This window comes from Molothrus aeneus, chromosome 16 (assembly GCF_037042795.1).
Source record: "Molothrus aeneus isolate 106 chromosome 16, BPBGC_Maene_1.0, whole genome shotgun sequence".
NCBI classification, from domain to species: Eukaryota; Metazoa; Chordata; class Aves; order Passeriformes; family Icteridae; genus Molothrus; species Molothrus aeneus.
In genome coordinates, this window is record NC_089661.1 from 174,766 (window position 1) to 198,784 (window position 24,019).

Consider the following 24,019-nt stretch of genomic DNA (forward strand, 5'->3'; position numbering starts at 1 on the left):
CCTTAAAGCTTCTCCATCAGAGGTAAACCTAAAGAGCGGACCCTCTTGTGGGAGGAAGCTCCATCCCGCAGCCACCAGAGCCCCGGCATGCCTGGACTTGTCTCCACGCGCCCAGGCGTAACACCCAGCTAGCCAAAAGTGTCTCTGGGTCGAAACACCACAGTTGTTGCTATTTGGTTCAGCAGCAAGGGCCAGACAAGCTAAGGCATGCCCCATTCAGCAATATTGGTAAAAACACCAATACCCACCCAAATTGTACATACTTCAGAGGAGAGTTCTGAACTGTGAATGGCCAAACACAGAAGTCACTGTAGGAGTGAGGGCTGGCCGAGAGGCTGTGAGAGCATCACAGCCTGGAAGTTCAGGAATGAATGCCACAGACACAACATCCTGGCTGAGAGGCCACTGTGTCCAGCTCACCCAGAATTACAATATCAGTAGCTGGAGTTCCCTCCTCTGTCAGCCAAGGCAGTCTGGCACATGAAGGGTGTTTTATGCACTCACTAGAAACACACAAGTGAGGGTATGACTTCTCCACATAAAGAATATCCCTCGCTCAAGGGGAATTACTATGTTTTTCTACAAATAGCCTTAACTATTTAAAATATTTGAATACTTATTCTATTTACAATATTGCTGAAGAACATAACAGAATCCCAGCATGGAACACAACATCATGGAATGTTGCCCACAAAAAGGCATTAAGCTGAGCTCTTGCTACTGTACTACCCCCTCCCAGGGAATAAGAGGTGTCTGCCTCATGGGCAGTCTTGGGCAGGATGTCACAGCTCCTGAGCACAGTCCCATGTACAAAAGGCCTGAAAATGTGCAATTTTTCCCATTTCGTACCATAAAATTCACCAGTGCACCTATGGTGAAATACAGTACTGATCAATTTATAAAAGTAGGCATCTATAGCACACAATAAAGTAACAAAATACTTGTTTATTGGTAACTGCACATTCTGTCATTTGATTTCCAATCCCCTTCTGTCCCAGAGAAATACTCAGATCAATCTTACATGAAGAACTGAAAACATTGTTTCCATTTCAAAGAAAGAAATACAAGAAATTTGACACAGTTTAACTAATTTAAGGCCTAGTTAAAATTTGCTCTTTAAAGGACAGGCACTGAAGCCCATGCACATTAGGTACTAAATAAAAGATGCCAAATGCTTGGCATTGCAGATAGCATCAGCGACACCAGAGTTTGCAATGTAGGAAGCAGCCTCTGGTTGACTTTTCTATATGACAGTTTCCTGTCAAGTACTGGAACAAGGAACTGAAATGGCTAATGGGTCTGAGACTCAGACAGAGGCTGGAGAGCACAGACTCAGGAGGAGGGGCTAAGAAATATATATTTGGAAGTAACATAAGTTCATTCCAGGGCTGTAGTTTGAACTACTGCCTTGTTTTCCTGGGGGAAAATTAACAGGCAGCTCTAAACCAATCTGAAAGGTACAAAGGCATTTGAATCCCTACTTTCCATGGCTGTTTCTATCCTAGCACTGCCCCATATGTTTCACTATTTGAAAAGGCAGCTAAATCTTAAAGCAGTCACCCACAGCTGCTGACACAAGGGAGCTGAGCAGCCTAGGAAGCATTACAATCACAGAAAGGTTTAGCACCTGGCCCAGCATCCCATCTCAATGGCAGCAGTTCTCAGGGAACGTGGGCTAGAACAGCAGTGGATATACGCAATAAGGCCACTTGTTCTTTGGTGTACCCGAACAACGCCTGTTTTGATATGTCAGATTTAAAAGGTCAGTATTCAATGTATTTAACAGAGAGCACCTAGAGTTAACATTCATATATCAAAGCTCTGGATATGATAATAAAATCCATTCAGAGAACAAATCCTCCCGCAAAAACATCTGTGCAAAACATGCACATCTTCCAAACATGATTTATGACAGATTTTAGCAATACAAACCTTCTGTTTGTGCTGGCTTTGATTTTCCAACTAAGGTAATCTACAGCAAAATCAACTACAATTCTAGGGGAGAACTCACAGTTTTCCCAACAAAAATCTGAGACAGTCAAAGGCAAAGATAAGGCTGATGCAAGACAGAAGAATTCACTAACAGACTCAGCACAGGCAAAACCAACAGGAAATTCACTGTGGTGGAGACAGGAGAACTGTCCTGGTTTCCACAGGGAGCCAAGTGAAAACCTGTGAAAGCCCTTTCTACAAAGGCTGGGTCAGAGAGACCTGGCTGACACCTCAGCATACACTCCATGGTAAACTTCCAAGATGCCTCTGTTCAAAGAGTACCATAAAGCTATTGTTTGCATCCACACTTTTACCAGAAAACATACAAGCACTCAACTAGAAGCACCTACATGAAACAGCAAGTTGGACTGCCACAAGTGAAGAACTGGTTACAGTAATCAGCAAATTACTAAAAGCATCCAAAAGACCTGAATACCTAGGCAGGGGAAGACCACAATCTTTACAAATATACGATTGTTTATGAGTACAAAAGAAACTTTCAACATATTTTGTCCTTGTATCAGCAATCATGTGCTGCAAGCAAGAAAGGACAAAAAGAAGCAATGACTGAAGACACTCTTAACCATGTCAGCACTACTTGCTCCAGCGGAACACATTTATAGTCACATGACTGCAAGTCAGCTCACGCTGGAAGCTGCATCCCATTGCCTAGGGGAAAGTCCAGCCTACCTGCAGGCCCCTTCCCATTCACAATGTTTGACGTGTTGACTGTATGGAAGCCTGATTCTACAAGAGCATCCTGAGCCACAAGCTAGCTAGTTATGTTCTTACCTAAGAGTCTGAGGAACTCACCACTAAGTAGCACTAATTTTTCATGAAGTTACACTAATGTCTGGCTCTGCCACCCACCCAGGCAGGCCAGTACTCACATCTTCCACAAGGCACCCATTCCCTCCCCAGCCTTTCCTCCTAAATCACCAGATTATCCTTTCTACGTACTCTAACATAACCTTCATTCATCTGCCTAAGAATCTATTCACAAGCAATAGTGTATTAACTGACCTCACTGCCACAGACAAGAGTTTCTTCATTAGTGACAGTGACATGATGACCCTAATAGAACGCAATACTGGATTTCCCCCCTGGTGGATTGAGGACTTTGTTGTGTGAGCGTGGCCTTGGTCCTAGTCGGGGTTCGTGATTGTCCATCTTGGGTTCTGGCTCCTTGCATCGCTCCTCTTTGCCCAGAGCTTTTTTCTCGCCTCCGTCTTCCGGGTGTGGTTTGATATTTTCTGTAGCTACATTAAAGAAAACATAATAGATCATCAGATCAGTCACTATTCTGTAGTGCACAAAGTGCCTCATCCTCTGTCGCTGCATTTTTTCCCCACATCTCCCATCCATAGCACACCAAGATTTCTCATTACCTGTTCATTTTTCCTGAAGGAAACACGTAGTAAGAAAAGAATTTCACTTTTCACAATAATTCCTCTCTTCTTTCAGCAATCTTTCTAATATTTCATATCCTTTCTAAGGATATAAAGACTGAGCAATACACCTTCAGAATGATTTTGGCAGTTGCAGGCAATTAAGAGATACAATGTTCCAATCAATCCTTTCATACTGAGCTTGAAAGCAGGGATCCCATCATTCTTTAACAGTTAGTTGAGCAATAATAAATTTTGTCAGTCAGCTGTTTATTATTTACAACAGAAAGCCAAAATTAGCCATTTGAAGGAGATGGCAAGAGAGGAAGTGGTAATCTGATGTTTTGCCATATACAGATTCCATACATATTTGTATATACACACGCAGTATCAAGCAAAGTCTAAACACAGAGACACAGAGTATCACAACTCAAGCCTGAGCTTTCCTCAATAAGAGGAAGAGTACCATTTCCCTGAGACAAGCGACTAGATTTCTGACTAAACTTTTCAGTCATATTATCCTAAAAACATAAGACTAGGCTAATGTTTAAGCAGAAGGACAAGAAACTTCCTCATAGTTTATCTTCCCAAAGAGAACAAAGAAAAGAATTTCTCTTGCTGACCTTCTAGCTTCTTTGGTATTTCCTCTTCTTTTAAGACAATGTGATCCTGCAAAGAAATCAAAAACTATCTTAGTGTGTTATTGTTCTCAAACAGCAAGTCTGCCACAAAATCCTTCTGGAAATTTCGCTTCATTTTTAAGTTTATAGATTACTGATCAAAGAAAAGCAAGCTGTGTGCAGCCCTTCATCCCTTCCACTTCTACAGAATCCCAAAAGCAGGGGAACAAGTCTTCTATGTTATGGCAAGATGCACATCTCAGACAATTCAGTGAAACATGGATGACGAGGCTACATTAAATCATCAAAATGTAAGCACAGCAGTGGTGGGTTAACTGCCAGACAATTTTAGAGGCCTTCCCCAACCTTAAGGATTCATTGATTTTAAGATCAGGAATTACCCTTCTTGTCAAGTACCTGCTATCACACCGGAGAAGTTGGTACACACAACTATAATACAAACAGCCCTTGAAGACCCTATTTGTACGCAGCAATTCCTGTCTTGACCGAGTATCCCAACAGTCAGGTAAATAATCAAAACATTTTAAGACCATTTCCCCAACAATCTGAACTGACTGTTGAAAATACACAGCCACACTTCAGAAAAGTGTGTTTTCCCACAAATGAAACTCAACTCGCATGTCTTCTTTCCAGGTCAGTATCTCCCATAATTCCAATGCTCTAATTAATGACATAAGAAATTCCACAATGGTGTCTTCCATTTAGTCAGGAATTAATGGGAATTAAAGTTACATTTCTAAAAAAGTAGCTAAAAAGAAAGTGCAACCATCCCAATAAATGGGTGCAGAGCAGCAAAGCAAAGCCCTCTCCTATACCAACAGCACTACTCCTGTCAAAACCTAGCTCCCAATCTTATTTTTCCTCCTCATCTTTTCATATGGCCCCAGATACTATTCAGAATATGCAAAAAAAAAGAAAGCACTCTACCAACACCTTAAATTTAAGGGAAAAAAAAACAAAGGCAAGAAAGGTAAATTGGACTGATCCTTTTTTCCTAAGCTTCCAGGAAAACCTAGACACATTGTGTTTTCAGCACAATGACAATTTCTGTCCTGGTTCCAGTCAGTACAGGGTTAATTTTTGCAGTAGCCAGTGAGGGCATGGCAGGGACCTGAAGCTTATTCTAGACCACATCATGTGCAGGGTGTGGGGTGGGCAGTGGTGGCTGAGCAGTTGGGGTAGTGCTGTGTTTCATGTGGCGAGCCCTCGCATGTGAACTGCTCATCCTTCCTGTACACTCCATTATTAATTACTGTTCTTTTCTTATCTCATTGCTATTTCCATTAAATTGTTCATATAGCAACCCCTGATTTTACCTTCTACCTCCAATTTAACCCCAGGGGAGAGGGGGAAGGGGGAGGGGAGCATGAGTGGTGCACGTTTTGGAGTGTTTTCAGTGGGAACACTAAACTGGGGAATACCATTCCTAAACCACAGCAGTTTCATAGAATGTTAAATTTCCATGTTATTTGATGTGCCAAAAACATTATCACCCTAACAGCTACTCACTTATTAGCACTTACTTAGAGTAGGGGCAGCAGGTTGTAAATCTGCATATAGGGCACTTAAATACAGTAACTGGTAACGTATCCTGCTTTTTCCAAACACAGATGTGGTCATAACTACAAGTAACTATTACACATCCCAGCTTAAAGATCAAAACTCAACTGTATAATCTATGTGTAACAACTCTAACACTATAATAAGAGCCACTTTTGTCTATCTTGTACAAATCAAGTACCCGCTGGGCCTAACACCACTGATCTTGAAGTTCAGTTTTTCACTGCTGATCACTGTAAGCCTAATCTGCTGAAGGGCTTCTAAGGTGACTGTAGATACATGTATTTAAGAGAGCTGAAGTGCATAGCCAGGCTTCACAAAGGATTATGACTGTAGCTCACCAACTTCCCAAGTCTGCATCAAGATCACATCTGCTAAAATGCGGAATAAGGAGAAATATTTTCTCCCTATCCAGTTTAAATGCCTCTTGGGTCTGTCAAGAGCTCCAGCTGTACCTCAATTACAGGAAAGATCAAAGGCTTTTTTCTTTCCTTTTTTTTTTTTTTGAATGCACATCCATAGTCTAATTAATACTTTCACAACAAACTGCAGAGATCTGATACACCCAAAATAACAAGCTATCTAAAAGACTTTGGGAATAACTGTCTAACTCAAAGTCACTCCATGCACATTCAGTTCTGTTCTTAGGGAGAGCACAGGCATATGACAGAGCATGACAGGACCCTGGAGCTCTTTGCTTCTTGATCTGAGCAACAGAAGTACAAATACCTTGGGTTTGTTCGGGTGTGCTCGCACAATGCTAGGAGAGACAGGAGACCCAAAGATATCGCTTGTCTTCCCACCAGGTGGATTCAAGCGTGGACGAGGCTGAGCAGAACTAGAGTCCTCAAAAATGCCACTTTCTTTTCCTCCTGCAAGGCAGTTGTTAAGACTTTTTTTCTAGATTAATTTTATCACATAATATAATATTTAAAAAAAAAAAAAATTGAAGGACTTCTACAACCCTGCTGCTTAAGGACTTAGTCGTATTTGCCTAGTTGAAATCCTTTGTTACAATTCACCGGCAGGTCTCAAATTGAGCTAACTGCTGACAACTCTACAATACGAAAAGGTTTCCTTTTATCATTTCTTAGAACCTCAATTTGGAAAGAATTAAGACTTGAATAACGTGCTAAAAAGTCTGTGAACATGCAAATCACTGAAATATTAATATATCCAGAAGTTTGAAGAGATTTGTTGTTCAAACCTACTGAGTATGTAAGAATGCAACATAAAAAGACAGATCCCAGTGCTCCAGTTTAGGAGCACAAAACCATTCTATGCTGCAATTCAGAGGCCAGTCACACAGAAAGAGGGGGCAGCCTTTACCTGGAGGGTTTGTTCTTTTTGGAATGTTCTGAGGTTTTTCTGATGCTCCAAAGATATTGGATGCCATCCGGTGTGGCCTGCTTGAAGAAGACACTTCTTCTGTACTCCCAAAGAGATTACTAGAATCTCCCCCTGGGGGTTTCAATACCCTATATCACAGAATAAGAAACAAGATATGAAAGTTCATTTAAAATTTATAGTATTCAACATATTTGACATCCCCTTCCCATTCTCTCCTTGTCTGTAACTATCCTGATTTTAATTTACTTTAGGTAATTCTACTATATCCATGAAGTATCTACTTTTCAAGAGCTGTTTTAATATTCTTAAGTTCAGCACAAATAATGGCAACCTCCTGGTCAGTCAACTTGATCATTAAGGTATCTATGATTACGTGGAATCATCCTAACACTGCCACCTACACAAATGGCTACACTATGTGTGGTGTTCCAGAAATAAGAGAGATTATGATGGTGAGGATTTTAAAAATAACCATTAGAGAATCAGACTTTGTGCTAAACTGCGTATGTAGTAAACCCCATAGATTTAGGAAAAGCACCGTGGAGAATATGAACAATAGGAATGCTGAAATAGCAAAAGAAAATTCCTGTTTCCCTGTCCTCCGACCTTAACCTATCTCTGTAACCCTATAAGGCAATGTCATGTTAACCCCTTACCCATTGGTCAAGCTTGGATCCTTTCCAACCCTATAAAAGAAGCATACTGTACCCCATTAGGGGAGAAAGAAGAAGAGCAGAGACCCTTCACGGACCTCCCCAAATAAAGCCATCTTCGTGGAACAGCCTGTGCCTTCTCCTTCTCCTCTCTCTCCGTCTGCTGCAGCCTCCAGCCCAGGGCATCACTACCTAGCAAGCAGAGCTGAAATCCTAAGAGCTTGCAATCACCATAGAGCTGATAATCACCATGCTTGCTGGATGGCAGCCCCGCGGCGTTGGCATGAGCGAGCTACCTCGGGCACCCGGTCCCTACCCAGGGACTGAGCTCCTGAGCCCTAGTGCTCTGCTTTATAATAACTCCAAATGAGAGGTTATTATGCATATACCAACTTTGAATCTGTGATACAATTCATACCCACTGACTTTTAAATAAAGGCAGACATTTCATAACTACTAAAAAATTTGCTAGTTTCAACCATCAGTTATCATAATAGCTGCTGTAGTTTAGAATGGAGAGACAGAATACCAAAAAGTCAACTATTTAGCAGTTAAGCTGCAAATCCATTAAAACTAAAGCTTTGCACCAGAGGATATAAATGGATCCGCAGAAAAATTGGAGCTTACAGCAGAAATCATCTGACTTCTTGAAAACTTACCAAAAGTCATGCTTGTCCTTCAGTAGTAATTCCATAGTTAATGCCTAAGTCTTGTTCAACAGACTACAGGTCCCTCCCCAAAAAGGAACCAAATTACTATCTGGGAATAGAATCAGTGGAAATCAATTGGAAAATTAATTGGAAAATTAACAGAGATTAATACCTAAATATGGCTGAAAGAAGTTCAGCAAAAAAAAAAAAGGTCTGGGAGTGCTGGTGGACAATGGCTGAACATGAGCTGGGTGTGCCCAGGTGGGCAAGAAGGCCAATGACATCCTGGCCTCTACCAGGATCAGGACAGTAACCTCTGCTGGGCACTGGTGAGGCACCTCAAACCGTGGGGGCAGTTTTGGGGCCATGATGACAATAAAGACTAAGTGGCTGGAGCATACCCATAAAAGAAAATGGAGCTGGGGACAGCTCTGTATGAGGAGTCTGATGAGGAGCAACTGAGGGAGCTGGGGGGGCTCAGCTTGGAGAAAAGGAGCTCAAGGGGAACATTCTGGCTCTGCACAACTCCCTGATGGGAGACTGCAGCCAGGGGGGGTTTGGGCTCTAATGCCAGGGAGTAAGGAACAGGACAAGAGGAAACAGCCTCAAGTTGTGCCAGGAGAGGGCATACTGGACATCAGGAGGAATTTCTTCACAGGAAGAGATGTTGAACATTTGGAGTGGGCTGCCCTGGGCAGTGGTAGAGTCACCATCCCTGGAGGTGCTCACAAAATGACTCAATGTGGCACTTAATGCTCTGGTCTATTTGACAAGCAATCAAAGGTTGAACTCCATGATCTCAGAGGGCTTTTCCAACCTTAATGATTCTGGGATTCTGTATCAAAAATAATTTTTACAGTTACATCTACCAATTACCCACAGTGTTAGCAGCTGAACAAAGGTAGTAGCTCAATTATACTAGTTCTAATCTTAACCCTTGATCTAGAACCTAAAGTAACCTTTGCTTTTAAACCAAGAGAACAGTTATAAATTGCAAGATCTTGATCCCACTCTACTTGAACAATTCAGATATAAGTGAATTATTACAACCCCTCCTTTCCCTAGCCCTGTGACAGCAAAACGTCATCACAGGTGAGCTACATCAAGTATAAAATGAGGTACCTCTTGGTGCCAAGATCTACTCCAGTTTAAGATTTAATTTCACAAAAGTAGAGATATTTGGCTGCTCTTTCAGAAAATGAGCTTTGTGTGCATTTCAGATCTCAAGATGCAGAATGCAGTTTTAGGCCTTTTAGGAAGGAGAAAAAAGTTCTTCTTTTAGTCTGGAAACAGTTTATATACACAGCACTAGCCTCGGAGGGGCTGCCTTTGCTGGCCAATTTTAATATTTTAATTCTTAGTACGATTGTGGATTTAATAAACACCTTTAGCTTAAGGAGTAACTAGAATTTCAGCAGACAGGACAACTTGTCCAAAGCACAGGTTAGATCATACAAAGCTTATTTATTTACAATTTAGTGTCCAATAGACTACAGATCTAGCTAGCCTCTGTGCTCTCCACATAATTTAGAAGACTTAAACCCACAATTAAAGCAGACATTGTATAGGTAAATTATGTATTTCAAACATTCACAATCCCTCACCATGAGGCAGTTTAAGTACTTAAAGCAGGAAGACAAAGAATAGGGAACTCTACAAATAAGTAGTTTGGGAAGAAGTCTGTTAAAGTGGACTCCTCTCACATAATTTAAATTATTTTTTATTTTACCTATTCTTTCCAGCTATTTTTAAACTGCATTTCATCTTTCTTGCATTCCAACTACACTAAGTATACCAGCAAAGAGACTGTAAGGAAGTAAAAAGCTGTTTATACAGCTGGAGTCTCTTACAGCCCAGATTCATTCAATTTACCACACTGTTTGCTTAACACATGCCTACAAGCATAGGAGGGAATAATAAAATAACTACATTCAGATTTTTAAAAGAAAAATAGCCAGTCACAAGAATCAAATTACTTCTCATTCTTGTAATGGGTTTTAAGAGCTATTGCAGAAAGAAATTCTAGAGAAAACCCATTTTAAGATTAAAAGTCTTGATAATTCACTAAAGAAACTTCATCAAAATAAATCCACCAAATAATCTTATACTGTCCTTTTATTTTCAGCTTAGTAGCCACACTATGAAAACCCTACTGTTGAATAATTAACCAGAGGCATCACTGGTGGTACTTACAAGGTAGAAATCAGCACAAGTACCTTTTCTGCCAGCATCACACAAAATTATGTCCTGACTCTACATACACAAAGTGGATTTACCATCTCAATTTCAAGAACTTTGTAATGCTGGGAACCTTCCTTCCAAGCATTACGTAAACTTTCAGTGACACCAGGTTAATAAAATTTGAACTAATACAAAGTCAGATAACTAAGTTATTGACAGGAATTACCAAAAATAACTTTGAAGTACAGCAACAAAGTCTGTAAGCTGATGCCAACAAGAGGAGAGGGCTTTGCACTTGCTTCCTCCAACCAAACGTGTGGGAGACTACAAAGTTATTTTCTTTCTGTGTAGCCTCTAGAGCACTGCTGGCCTCCCTGTACTACCACGTACTCAGTTCTAGAGCAGTGAGACATGCAGGTCCCCTACACCAAGTAAGAAAATCAGATTTCACCTGTAAATCCTACCAAAGGAAAACAGCATGCTAAACTCAGCTAGCCAAGATGAGCTGCTCCAACAGAGTACACAGAAATTTAGCATATAATTTAACATATGTACAGTAACATATGTTAAATTATATGTTAAAAAACTTCAGTTAAAATATGTTAAAAACTTTAGTTTATACTTTATAGTCATTTTAGTTTATATCAGTATTATGCCAGTTTATACAGAGACATTTTTGTTTCTTGTAGCCAGGTATGTTGGGTCTTTATTCCTTTGGGAAGGTATTGCTGTATTCTTTCAAACCATGAAAAAACAACCCTTTGTCTTCTACAAAATCTAAATCTGCCTCTCTCTCCCTCCCCTTCAGCAGACCAGAAGTTGGTGAACTCCTCTAAAACAGGTAAATCAAGAGCCCTATTCTGCAAGTTTAAAAGCCCCCACTAATTGCTTTGTTCTCTTCTGGCAGATTTGAAGAATTTTAATTAGTTTTTCTGGTCTTTTTTTTTATATCCCCTACATTCTAAAACACTTGAATTTGAATGCCCTTTCCTCATTAAGCCTTTCAGCCAACCTATAGAAGGTTTATTCATTACTTCAAGACACCTGCTACATAATTGTTTTTAATCCTGCCTGAAAGTTAAACACTGAAGTTTTACCAGTTTTTAGACTGTTCTAATACATTAGATAAGTGCTGGAGTATACATAAGAGACTGGCAGAAAGCAGGTGATGAGGTTTGGAACCGCAGGCTCTAAAACAAGACCAGAGGTCCTGGGGTGCTTCTGCTGTGGGATCAATGGAGCCTCACGGCTCATTAAACAGCTCACTCACATACAAACAGCAAGCTGTTTTATGCAACCATGATCTTGATCTGAAAGCCCCAAGAGCGCTGCAGTGGCCCCGATGGGAGTAGAGGAACATGAGCATTACATTTCCAAGATGGTTGAATTTACCGTTGTCAGCTCTTCGCAGTGGTTGTGAAACTGCTCATACACAGGACAAATCGAGTGTCTATTAATACACTGCATCTTTATAGCGCACAATAGCAAAATGCTACAACTCTGTCCTGTTTTGCTTTTAGAAGCTCTTAGACATGTAATACCATGTTTTATTTTGAAAAAGCAAAACTTGCTTAAAAATACAGTGTCATTGTTGAAGTTTAAAAAAATAAAACTAGGCAGTTAATTCGATTCAGTGAACTAGTTGCTTGCTCTATCACTGTACATACTTAAAGGATCACTAGAAACACATTTCACTGGACAATTAAGTGAAAGCTTTCGCTTAAAATCTTCTTAGTATAATTTATTTCTAACAGTAATACCCCTGTACTATGAAGTTCTCAAAATGCAAACACTTGTTTATAATTTTCTAGGCATGATTTTCACACTAGGAAGACTTTTTTTCCCCACTTTCACAGCGGGTGGTATTTGCTGCTGGGATTTTGAATTAGGCTGAGATTTAAAGAGAGCAACTTCTACGTACCAAGAACTGCAAAAGGAGTTGCAATCTCGCTAAACAAAGTTTTGTTCAGGGAATGAGTAAGCCGTGTCTTTAAAGCAGGTACTTTTACCCTTGATGGCACAGGCCATGAGTCGATATAGTAAATGCCTCAGAGACCACGCTGCAAACCCGCTAAAGGAAGTTCCTGCGGTGCTGCCACAGTCTCCAGTACAGAGCTGTAGTGGCTCCAGCCTGCTCCCAGGCACCACAAATACACCCCGACACGGCAACAGGGAGGAAGCTGTAAGGGGCAACAGGGAGGAAGCTGTAAGGGGCAACAGGGAGGAAGCTGTAAGGGGCAACAGGGAGGAAGCTGTAAGGCCACCTCGGCTCGCTGTTAACTAACACGTTGCAATGGTCTGCCTGGAAACCCAGTTTATGCGTTAAACGTAGTTTCAAAATTATTATGAAAACAGACACTTCTCAGAGACTACACCAAGGACAGAGCATCCTCAAAAGTCTTCTAAAACCATGTTACAGCTTGGACCTACTGGAATACGGGAAAACTTACAGCGTTCTTGGACAATTTCGAAACCCTTCCTCCTTCCCCACGCGACAGCCTTGCACATGGATTAATCACTGTACTCACGCCCTGCAGTATTCAGGGTACCTGCCCTCCTCCAAACAAAGCAATATATTTCAACTTCGTAGGGCGAAAACAAGCCGACGTCTGGAGGCGTTTGTGCAGAGAGAGTAGCTGGGGCCCCTCGCTCCCCGTGAGTAGAAACACGGCGGGAGAAGGTGCTCCGCAGCGCTGGGCCCTTCTCTCCGCGCCAGAGTCCCTGCAGGAGCTCTGGGGTCGGGCCGGGAGCGGCAACCGTGGGTAATCCGCCCGGCCCTGGGGCTCTCCTTGCGCGCCCGAAGCAGCACCAACGGGAGCGCAATGCGGCCACTCCCCGCCCAGTGCTCGGGACAAGTAAACTGAGGGACGGCGAAGGCGCCAGCCGCGCGCTGGCTTCTATCCCCCCTACCTTCCTACGGGAGGTAGGGGGCTCCGCTTCCTCCCGCCGCGGCCAAGAGGTCCCTCGGGGGAGCCTGATCTCCTCGGTCAGAACACTACATCCCCGACCCAATCCCCTCTCCCCCTTATGGCCCTCAGCTGGAGCCTGCACCTCCCGCGCCCGAACAAAGCCCCGCCAAGGGCTGCGCGACGCCGTACGCCTCTTCCCCCCGCCCCGCCCTGCTGAGCGTCCTCCACCGCCCCACCTGGAGCTAGGCTTGGCCGGTTCGGCCTCAGCACCGTGGAACATGGTGGCACTCAGCTTCGCTCCGCAGCCCCGCTCCAACAGCGCCGCGGGGAGGCCGGCCGCCCCCCGGCCTTGCTCGGCTATTGGCCGATTTAGCTGCCCATCATGACGAGCAGCCTATCGAAGCCAGTTAACCCGCTCGAGATCCTGCCTGTTCGGCCCGCCTCGCAAGAGGGAGGGAAGCTTAAAACGACCCGCGTCGGAGCTTATCCTGGATGCCTCCCATTGGTCGCTCTGCTCGTCCGTCAGAGGAAACTGCACAGCCATTAGCTGGAGGAAGGGCGGGGCGAGCAGCGGGAGGGTATTTAATGCGACGGGGTGGGGTAGGGGTATGGGCTGTAGTAGCGGGGAGGTGTCTGGTTCTTGCTTTGGCCTTACAGTCGAGACTTTATGTGGGCGTTTCACCTCGAAATAGCGATGCAATGCAGAAAACAGAAGGAAGATCATCGTATGGAATAACCTCAGGGAGGACTTCGTAACCTGCTGCCCTACACAGTGTTTCCGAGTTCGAGGATACCCGAGTGGCGAGCCCCGAGCCCCGCCGGCAGCCCTCAGCAGCCCCTCAGGCGCGGAGGCAGCGTTTCAGTGCGGGAGATTGAAGCCGCTCCAGGGAGCGCGGGCGACCCGGGCAAGCGAACAGGACATGGATCGGGAAGGGCGCTGCGGCGCAGGCAGTTTGCTCAGTTTTCTAGTCGTCACGGTTGCTAAGAGAACTCAAATATATGGTGCCCGCTCAGCAGGGAATTGAGTCCCTTAAACTCACAAAGAAAGATGCAGTGTCTCAGACTGAAGTCCCAAAAAAACATGCAAAAACCCTATATAGCTAACCAGGCTTCAGGCTGTAGCTAATGCTTGCGCCTGTCAGTGGATTGTATCAGTGATGGGCGGCTGCATTGAAGCGATACGCGGAATAAATCAACTCCACAACCAGGTATAGTTATGAAGTGGGTATGTATGTCAGCGCCCGGCACAAGCTAGATAGCTCTCGTGAGAACTTGTGCCCCGAGCCTCGGGCTGTCCCACATCTTTATTCACAAAGGTATTCCATATGCAATGCGTTGCACAACTTTGCCATGCATATTCAACCCCTGGCCCCGCCTGTTTTCGCCTCGCATGGTAATCAGATCCACGCCCTTCTGGGCGTGCTTTGTTTGCTGTAGTGGTCGCACGGGGGTCTCTGGTGGTCTGTGAGGCTGAAGATTGTGGTCTTCCTCATGACTGAACTTTTGAACTTTTCTCCGCTGCGCACACGCTTTTGGTCCCTTGGTGCTTGTCTGAGTAGTCTGTCGGCCTTGATTAGCTTGGAGACAGAGGAGTTCCTTTATCTGGGCTTTTTGTATCTCTTGGTCTTCTCTGGTATTTTTCTTTATGCAAGAAACTTCAGAAATTTGCATTTTCCTATGCCCTTTGTACCACGGCAGAGGTTTCTTAAGTAAAAATGTTAAAATTCAACACATAGTTCTACAGGCTAAACTTTACATGCTTAATTCATATTGCTAATTCAAGTGAACTCCAAAAATCTCTATTTCAGCATCAGATAAGACCAGGTGGATGACCTGCCCAGCCTGGTAGCAGAGTTACAAGACAAACTAGGAAGACTGAGAAGCATTAGTAAATCAGAAAGGGACATAGACTGGTGAGACCATAGCCTTCCTAAGACAGGAGCATCCAACAGAAAGGAGATCCTCTATCCATCCTCCAGCAAAGAGCAGGTACCAGTTGTGAAGTGAGAAGCAAGTGGAGGGCAATCCATACTCAGGGAAGCAAGCAAAATTCTTCTTTGCCCACCTTGCTTTTCGCTCACAATACCCTCATAGGCATACTCAAGAAAAGTGGGTTGGATGAGTGGACAGTGGGATGGATTGAGAACTGCCTGAGTGGCAGATCCCAGAGGCTCGTGATCAGTAGTAGAGTAAGGTTGGAGACCTGTCACTAGTGGTGTCCCCCAGGGTTCTCTGTTGGGGTCAGTGTTGTATAACTTGTTCATCAATGAACAAAGAGCAGATGTGTCCTCAGCAAGTTCACTGCTGATACAAAGGAGTGGCTAATATTTCAGAGGGTTTTGCAGGCCTTCAGAGGGACCTCAACAGCTTAGGGAGGTGGGTAGAGAAGAACCTTCTGAAATTCAGCAAGGGGAAATGCAGGTCCTGCACCTGTAGAGAAACAGCCCTGGTCACCAGTACAGGCTGGGAGCCAACCCACTGGACAGCAGTGCTGCAGAGTAGGATCTGGGTGTCCTGGTGCACAGCTATCTGTCCCTGACCAGCTGTGTGCCTTGGGGCCAAAAAGGGCAATATTGTCCAGGCCTTAGAAAGAGTATTGCCAGCAGGTTGAGGGAGATGATCCTGCCCCTCAACTCAGCCCTGGTGAAGCCACATTTGGAGCATTGTGTACACATCTGGGCCCCACAGTACAAGTGAGACATGGAGTGCCTTGAGCAGTTCTATCAGAGTGCTATTAAGTTGGTCAAGGGTCTGGAGAATCTCTCTAATGAGGAAAGGCTGAGGGAGTTGGACCTGTTGGACCTTGAGAAGAGATGGCTGAGAGGAGACCTTATTAATGGGTATGAATATCTAAAAGGTGGGTATTGAGAGGATGGACCAGGCTCTTCTCTTTGGTGTCAGTTAGTAAATCAAGAGGCAAAGGCACCAACTGATGCTCAGGAAGTTCCACGCAAACATGAGGAAGAATTTCTTCACTGTGCAGTGACTGAGCACTGAACAGGGTGCCCAGAGAGGGTGTGGAGTCTCCCTCATTGGAGATATTCCAGAACCATCTGGACACAGCCCTATGCCATGTGTTCTGGGATGACCCTGCTTGAGCAGGGAAATGGGATCAGATGAGCCACTGTGGGCCCTTCCAACATGATCAATTCTGTGATTGTTGTGTGTTGGGCCTTCATCTGGCCTTGTCCGTGTGCACAGGGGTTTGTCAGCACAGTGTTGAGCAGAGTCTGGCTGCTGTGATCCACCCTGCTCTCTGGCACGTGTCCACGGTTTGCTCGCAGCTCTGTGGCTGAAGCGTGGGATGGCTGCCATATGAAAGCCATTGGCTGTCTGGACAACCTGCACTGGGAGGAGATGGTATAGCTGCACCTGCAGAGCCAGCATTTACATGGCCTTTCTAACCATTTTTCATTGACTGTGACATTACAAGCTAACATTTTCAGCTGAAGGTTTAATTTCACAGCTCTACAGCTGTGATATGTCAAGAATTAAACTTAGAGGCATACATTTAGCAGCATAGTGCTGCTTTTGTTTTGAAGGACTGAAAAAAACCAAATCAAATAAAGCTAACAAAAAAGCATGAAACATACGTACTATCACTGCAGTATCTTGTTTTGCTAATAATTTTTCAGACTCGTTCCTTTTGTTTTTACAGTCTTAAATTTTGGTCATTAAGGGCAAAATTAGCTAAATTATGAGAGAAGATTCAGTAGCAGCTTTGACAGAAGGTGGAAAAGATTTAAAGGTCTTTTATACTGACAAAAGCTCACAGTCAGTGGAGGGGTGAAGCTGCACAGAAAGAGCTCAAACGTGGTCATAGCCCAATTTTCTCAGTAAACAAGCGGGAGAGATAACTATGCACTTTTTAGATGGGAAGGAAGTATCAAAATAATACTAATAAAACTTATGTTGAGCTTTTTAGAACATTCTTAATTTCTGATCAATTATACACTTGTACTTTCTCAGTGCAACATTAAAGCTGCCTTTTTGTATGTCCTAGACACCAAAATCCTAAAAGTGTACAAAAAGGAGTTAGTTACTAACCTAGATCACAGGAATTTCAAGCCTTGAGTCCAGCTTGCCCAAAGCAGGGTATGCTGGGTCAGCCCACCTTTCTATGGGCTTTAGTTAGTTTTATCTTGGAAAGCTCTGAAGATAGACTACGCAACCCTATCAGGGCTTCCTGTTCTTGAGTGTCCTAGGGTGAAAAGGTGTTTCTGGTAGTGGCTGTATAAAACATGATGGCCTGAATGCAACCTCCACAGCCAAGTCTCTGCCTATCTGAAACTCTGAATAGGAAAAAAAAAACCAAAACCCCGAAGGTATACACTATCATTTTTATTGTACCTTCTTGGTAGGGGTGGTGGTTGGGATTTTTTTGGTGGTTTTCTTGTTTGTTATTCTCTCTTTCTCCCCCTTGTTTCTGGTGCCCATGGCCCAGGACAGGCCATTCATGATAACCAGCCCTCTGGTTTGCCACATTTCTGAAGCTCACCATGAACAGACACTACTGAGAACGGAAGCTATAAAGCAAAAACAACCCTACCAAAATTTTCTCTGATCATGGTGAGAATCATCAAAATTCTGGGATGGGAGATGCCAATTGGAGTTAGGCAACTGATTTCACTGCAATTAAATCACCCTGAAAGACTTGGTCTTATGGAAAAATCTTAACTCCCACCCCCACAAGGCCATGATCATGTAAATAAAGCTTAAATGAAAAAAAACTGAGAGGACATGAACAGCAAAGAACACACTGGACACAAGTTAGACCAAGTATTAGTATGTATTTATGCACAAGAATAAAAACAGCTTTACAAGTTGAATTGGAAATTTAAACAGAAGAAGTTTAACAGCTTTTGTATATTATATTAAATAACCAAAACACCTTTTTCCAAAATTGGTAAAGAATAAATAATATAATTTACAGTATGGTACAAAAAATAATCAGTAAGGACAGGCATTTTGCTTTATACATACACTATATATTTATAATCTATAAAACAAATTCACATCTCAAACAAGCCAGAAACCTTAGATGATATGGCTTAACTATTATTAAAAGAAACAGCATTACATTCTGCTGCCAGACCGTAAGCTCTAAAGCAGTTATCATGTTCAATAATTAATGATAACTTATTGCCGTAGTGCTTGCCAAGGTTTCACTTAGGTAACATTTACAACTTGCTGTGAAATTAACAGACTGAAAGGTTTGAAAAGGTTAAAAAAAAGTGCAGTACTTTCCTTATAAATGCATCTGAAGTCTGAGCGTAGAAAACAAAATGCAACTGAATTTCCACTCTGGGATCTGCTGTCAGTAAATGAGATGTCTTTATAAGTTAGATTTGAATCAAGCCATTTAATTCAATTTAAAAATACAGAGGGTGTCAAAAAAAGGCTTAACAATGATATATGAAAAACAATTACTATTCCTACGCTTAGTAGATTTAGGGATGCAGTATAAAATGGATTGTATGAGTGATCAGAATGCAACACCCTGTACAGATCTCTGTCAATGTGTGCACACACACATGGGTGGATCCAGCCTTGGGCTATGGTACTGCTCTGCACCCAGCCCATGGTGATGAGACACCCAATCTTCTGCCATTTACCTTGTCAGCTACTCAGAACTGCCTTATGGTCACTGAGAGGGAAAAGCCTAGAGCAGTTAATCCTAGACATGGAGACTGTTAGTGTCCCTTAGTCCTCTCCAACACCTCATAGTGCTCCAGGAAGGTACTAACCTAATGAAGTCACTTCTACCTCAGAAAAGATACTGTGTGCAATTCAGTGTTACTTGCTTGGATGTCTGCTTAGCCTGACATTCTCCCTCATATAGATTTTGTTACTGTTGTTGGGGAAGCTGAAATAATTAAAATTGAAGAAATTTTGAGTATTACCACGTTCCCCGCCATCTGTGCACGCATGTACGTGTGTGTGTGTGTGTGTGTGTATACACCACCTCCTTAGCAGTCTCAGGCACAAACTGATGATGACCACTATTGTAAAGTACATTCACCTAAAATCTAGAGCTGGTCTGATCAGAAATGTGTTTAAATGGCCTTTCATATAGCAAGGGTAACAGATACTGCATCAATTCAGAATTACCACAATGATCTTAATTACTCTTAAGTTCTTCCCTTTTCCTCAAAGGGCTTTATTCTTAAAAAGCAGTTTGCAATGCATTACATTTCTGAAATCAAACTCTGCTTCATAATGCCAACTTTTAAGGGGCTGACGCCAAACACTTCCAACCCAACCTTGTGAGTGTTGAACTGATTTCTGTAATTTATACTCTGTTATTACTGGGTGGCTCAAGCCCACTTGCAAAGGTTCAGGGTATTAGAAGTTTTCTGATGTCACAGCGTCATCAAAAATAGCCACCTGTTCTGCCTTCATTCTGCAGTTGGGTCCTTCCCCCTGGGTATGCTGAGGCAAGGCAGCTGACAGCTCCTTGTATCGCAGGTAAAAAGCCTTCATGGATAAGGATGAAGTGCTCTGCTCTCCACTCCTGCAGCAGGTACTGCAACACTGGTCTTTATTCTAGGCAACTTCAGAGCCAAACCCAGTGTCATATCCACTGTGTTACCAGCATCAGTAGGGAAGATTAAAAGTTTGTCAAGTTACAAATACACTGGAGACTCTCACATTACTTTTGCAGTATTTAGAAGTTTAAGAATGAGAGTTCAGATTTCTTTTTAGACAGTACTTGATTAGAATCTAACACATTTCCTCCTGCACGTTCTGTAATCCACAGCCATAGTAGGTGCCTTCTACTTTTGTCCTGCAAATCTGAAGGATTTCTGGAGACACAGCATATAGAATAATCAGCATTAGTAATGGAGGAACCCAAAACCAAGAAGGAACAATCTGGGAAAGTCCAAACCATAACACAGCTAAATTATAAGTAAAACTGAAAAGTTTTAGTGGGCATAACTCTTGAGAGTAACAGGTGTCTTCTCCATACCAAGGGAGAATGCTCAGAACAAAACAGGGCCCATCATTCATTTCTGTGACAGCCTTCAACTTTTCCTATTCCAGGTTTATGTGATTTTCTGACAATTCGATCAGAATTCTCAAACTAGGCTCTGTGTGCATCAGAAAACTCGTTCAATTTTCTCCTAATGACATAAAACACAAGACCAACTCTATGGAAGCTAAAAATCATTTGCCTAAAGCAGAGTGAAGGGACTGGGCAAACAGCAGTCAGTGCATTGTGAGCAAGTTACAATAGACTCCCAGTCAAAGAAATGCCTCCTATGAGTAGTTAAAGGCAGGCAGAACTACATCCACCAAGTATAGTGCAAGTTAGGCAATGAACCCATGATAACAGCCTACGGGATGGAGAAGGTTTGTTTGTTCATTATTAATACAAAGTTGAGGTGTATATAGGAGCAGCCCCGTGGAAAAGTTCAGATCTACTCACACCAGCCAAGGAGTATCCTCTAACTGGAGAAGCAGACAAGTGCTTAGAAAAGGGGCACAACATGGATATGGAGAGAGGAGAGGAGAGGAGAGGAGAGGAGAGGAGAGGAGAGGAGAGGAGAGGAGAGGAGAGGAGAGGAGAGGATTAACTATTAACTTGCTATCCTGTTGAACCCCCTGGAATCAGTATCTGGGTTTTTCCTACAGTAAAACACAACATTAAATGCACAGGGATTTCAAAGAGGGAGTGCCAGACCCACTCATGCCTGGCAGTGACTGTAATGAAGAATGATGGTGAGGTACTACAGAGCACCCAGAGTTCACAGAAGAAAGAGGAAGTAGGGAAGGACTAAGGGATTAAGCTAGGACTTTACACTTCATAACGCAAAACTGATCTCAACTGCTTTAGCATTAACCTACTATTTGTTCCTACACAATACCATATTCTTTCCTATTTCCTCTCCCAGGTAAATCCTCAGTTTTTGTGAAGATGGTAATATTTACATGTTTCCAGCAAAGCCAAGACTAATTATGACAGAGTTTTCCTAGCATAAGCTCTTTTGCCATGTTTCCAGACCTAAAAAACAACTGTTCTTCAGGGAGAGCAATAAAGCACTTTTCCACTCACAGGGTGAACTGTGCAATATGCTGAAGAATCTCAAAGGTTAAGAATATGAGTGCAGTCAGGGTGGTGATAATGATTGTGATGTGATGGGGTTTAAAAGTAGGGGATCCAAGCAGCATGAGAGGAGGGCAGATCAGAGCTTCCCTACCAAACAAGCAAGCAGGTGTGAGCCCCACTGGAATGGTCAAAGAGCCAAAGGAACAGAGTGGTCTGTAAGAACATAGCATCAAGGAGTGGCAGTGCCCTGAACAGAGTGCAAGAACTTCAGTTTGACTGAATGGTATGAAAGCTGCCAACTAGGACGTGTCAAGATACACAATGGTTCCCCTACCCACACCTACCCTTATCCTCCACAACTTTCATGGGGATCAGAAGGCATGGCATTTTGATCACTATGCAAACAAAAATTCATAAACAGGAGCTTATGGCAATCCCATCCCTACTTGAGCTGCTTGCTTAGGCTATTCCAAAGTACAAGTCCAGGACTGTCCCACAAACCTGCAATCTTACATTGCTGATGCAGGGACACACTATCTTCTGTAACGTTATTCCATGTTCTGTTGTTGTCAGCATATTGCACATTCCAGGACTTGCAAGTATTTCTTGAGACCTTTGAAGCCAATGCTTCTCTGTTAGAAAGAGGCACACGGGACAGGGATAACTCAGACTCAGCTGCTCCCTCATCGAGTTCCAGCTCTGCAAGCTCCAACTTAGCTGAACAGTCTGCACCAGCCTGCTGGTCATTTCCTTACTGTGACAGATCCCCAGTCGGGGGACCACCACCACCTCCATCAAAAAGGACCTCCCTGCGAGTTGGCTCAGGTATTGACAGTTCCTGGGCAAGGTCATTAAACCGAGATATGTAATCTATGCTGTTCTCATTCATCATGCAAGCCAGCTGGGAATCCACCACCTGGAAGAGACAAGGAGAGAAGAGATGAGCTACATGTCAGTGGCAATTTCATGGAATAACTGAGGTTGGTAGGGACATCCCGAGAGCATTTTATCCAACCATCTCACTTGAGCAGGGTCAGCTTAGAACAGGCTGCCCTGGACCTTGGCAGGTGTTGAATTATCCCCATGCGCAGACATTCCAAAACTCTCTGGGTATCCTGTTTCCATGCCTGATTACCTCAAAACAGATCTCTTGTCTTCAGGTGGAATTTATTGTGTTTCAAATTTTGCTTGCAGCCTCTCATTCTGAGAAGTGTCTGGCTCCCTCAGCTTCCTTCCCAGCCTCTCCTCATATGAAAGAGACACTTTATCTCACTTGACCTGAGTTAGAGAACAGCTCTTCTCATCCACAACTAAATGGAGGCTTCTAAAAAGCCTAACCACCTATAGTCTCAATGAATCTTACCTGCTCCAATTTAGCATTAAGGTGCACAAGTAGATGATCTAAAGATATTACCTCTACCACAAGAGCTGCTCACCTGTGCATAACATGGAGGCTTACCTCATTTTCTTCTAAAGGGAGTTGGTAATACTGAGGGCTCCAATGTCACTTCAAAACCATGCAAATAGATTATCATATATTTCTTTAATTAGAACACACCTTGACAACTTCTTACCACCAAGCAAACAGAATCTTCATATTTATGTGAGAAGTGGATCTGTGTTTCAGGTCTGAAGCTGCCAATGTCACACTAAATCAGCATGAGCTTGCTGCAGCTCCTGGTCACATGGTCTGTACAGAACCTCCTTATCCAAATCCAAAGGGGAGCAGAGAAATGACACATTCCTTCCATAAGGGAAAGTCCCCAAGAAATTACAAGTTATGTGATGTTGTAATGAGTTTAATAACTAAATTGTGGGATAACTGAGACTGGAAGGGATCTGAACAGGTCTCTAATTCAACCACCTGCTCAAAGCAGGTTCACCTATAAGGACAGACCAGCTCACTCGGAGCTTTATTGATGTGAGCCCTGGAAAGCTCTGAAGACATTCACTGCATAACATTTCTGGGAAACTTGTTTCCTTGCCTGCCTATCATCGAAGTGAAGTTTTTCTATAGATAAGCAGAACCTTTCTCAGTTCAGCTTTTGCTTGTTTCTCCCACCTCCCATTACCATTCTATAAAGGGCTTGCTACATCTTCCTAATGACCCTACTGCAGGCATTGGCAGGCAGCAGGGCCCCTCCCATCCTGAAGCCTTTTCTACGCTGAACAAGCCTAGACATCACCCTTTCTTCACTGCCTGATTCTCCTGGTAAACCTCAGCTGAGCTTGCTCTAGTTAATCTCTCTTTCCTATATATTGGGTATTCAAAACTGTTGACAATATTCTAGGCATGATCTCACAGCAGGTAGACACCACTGCTGTACACAGTAGAGCGGGTTAATAATAATTTTGTTCAATATCCTGGCCCTGGTCCTGTTAAAAACAGCTCATGATATCATTCACCTTTGGTTCCACACCTTTGGATCCACCCTGGATCACGCTCAGCTCACGTCTGAGGTACAGCAGAGATGCTTCCCAGGCAGCCAATCCCCAGCTGATACTGCCGTAGGGTTATTCCTTAGTCCCTTTCTAGGGCAGGACTTTGCATTTTCCTTGCTAAGCTGCATAATGTTCCTGCAGCTCATTCTTCCTGTCTGTCCCTCTGAAAGGGAGCTCTGTCCTTGAGTGTGTTACAGCCTTAA

At 43.2% G+C, this 24,019-nt stretch overlaps 2 protein-coding genes across 2 annotated transcripts in view; both read right to left on the reverse strand.

Annotated features, from left to right (window-relative positions):
* Nucleotides 1-925: 925 nt before the first annotated feature.
* Nucleotides 926-13,658, reverse strand: JPT2 (Jupiter microtubule associated homolog 2). The gene is made up of 5 exons (XM_066560747.1): nucleotides 13,561-13,658; nucleotides 6,911-7,059; nucleotides 6,311-6,453; nucleotides 4,004-4,049; nucleotides 926-3,251 (listed from the first exon to the last, which is right to left on the reverse strand). Exons 1-5 carry the CDS (start codon nucleotides 13,602-13,604, stop codon nucleotides 3,067-3,069), a joined length of 567 nt encoding a protein of 188 aa, XP_066416844.1. The 5' UTR covers nucleotides 13,605-13,658; the 3' UTR covers nucleotides 926-3,066.
* A 4,436-nt stretch (nucleotides 13,659-18,094) lies between these two features.
* Nucleotides 18,095-24,019, reverse strand: part of CRAMP1 (cramped chromatin regulator homolog 1) — a 47,226-nt gene continuing 41,301 nt past the window's right edge. Inside the window, exon 21 of the mRNA XM_066560808.1 lies at nucleotides 18,095-22,290. Coding sequence (XP_066416905.1) covers nucleotides 22,126-22,290 — 165 coding nt within the window. The 3' untranslated portion in view covers nucleotides 18,095-22,125. The remainder of the gene's footprint in view (nucleotides 22,291-24,019) is intronic.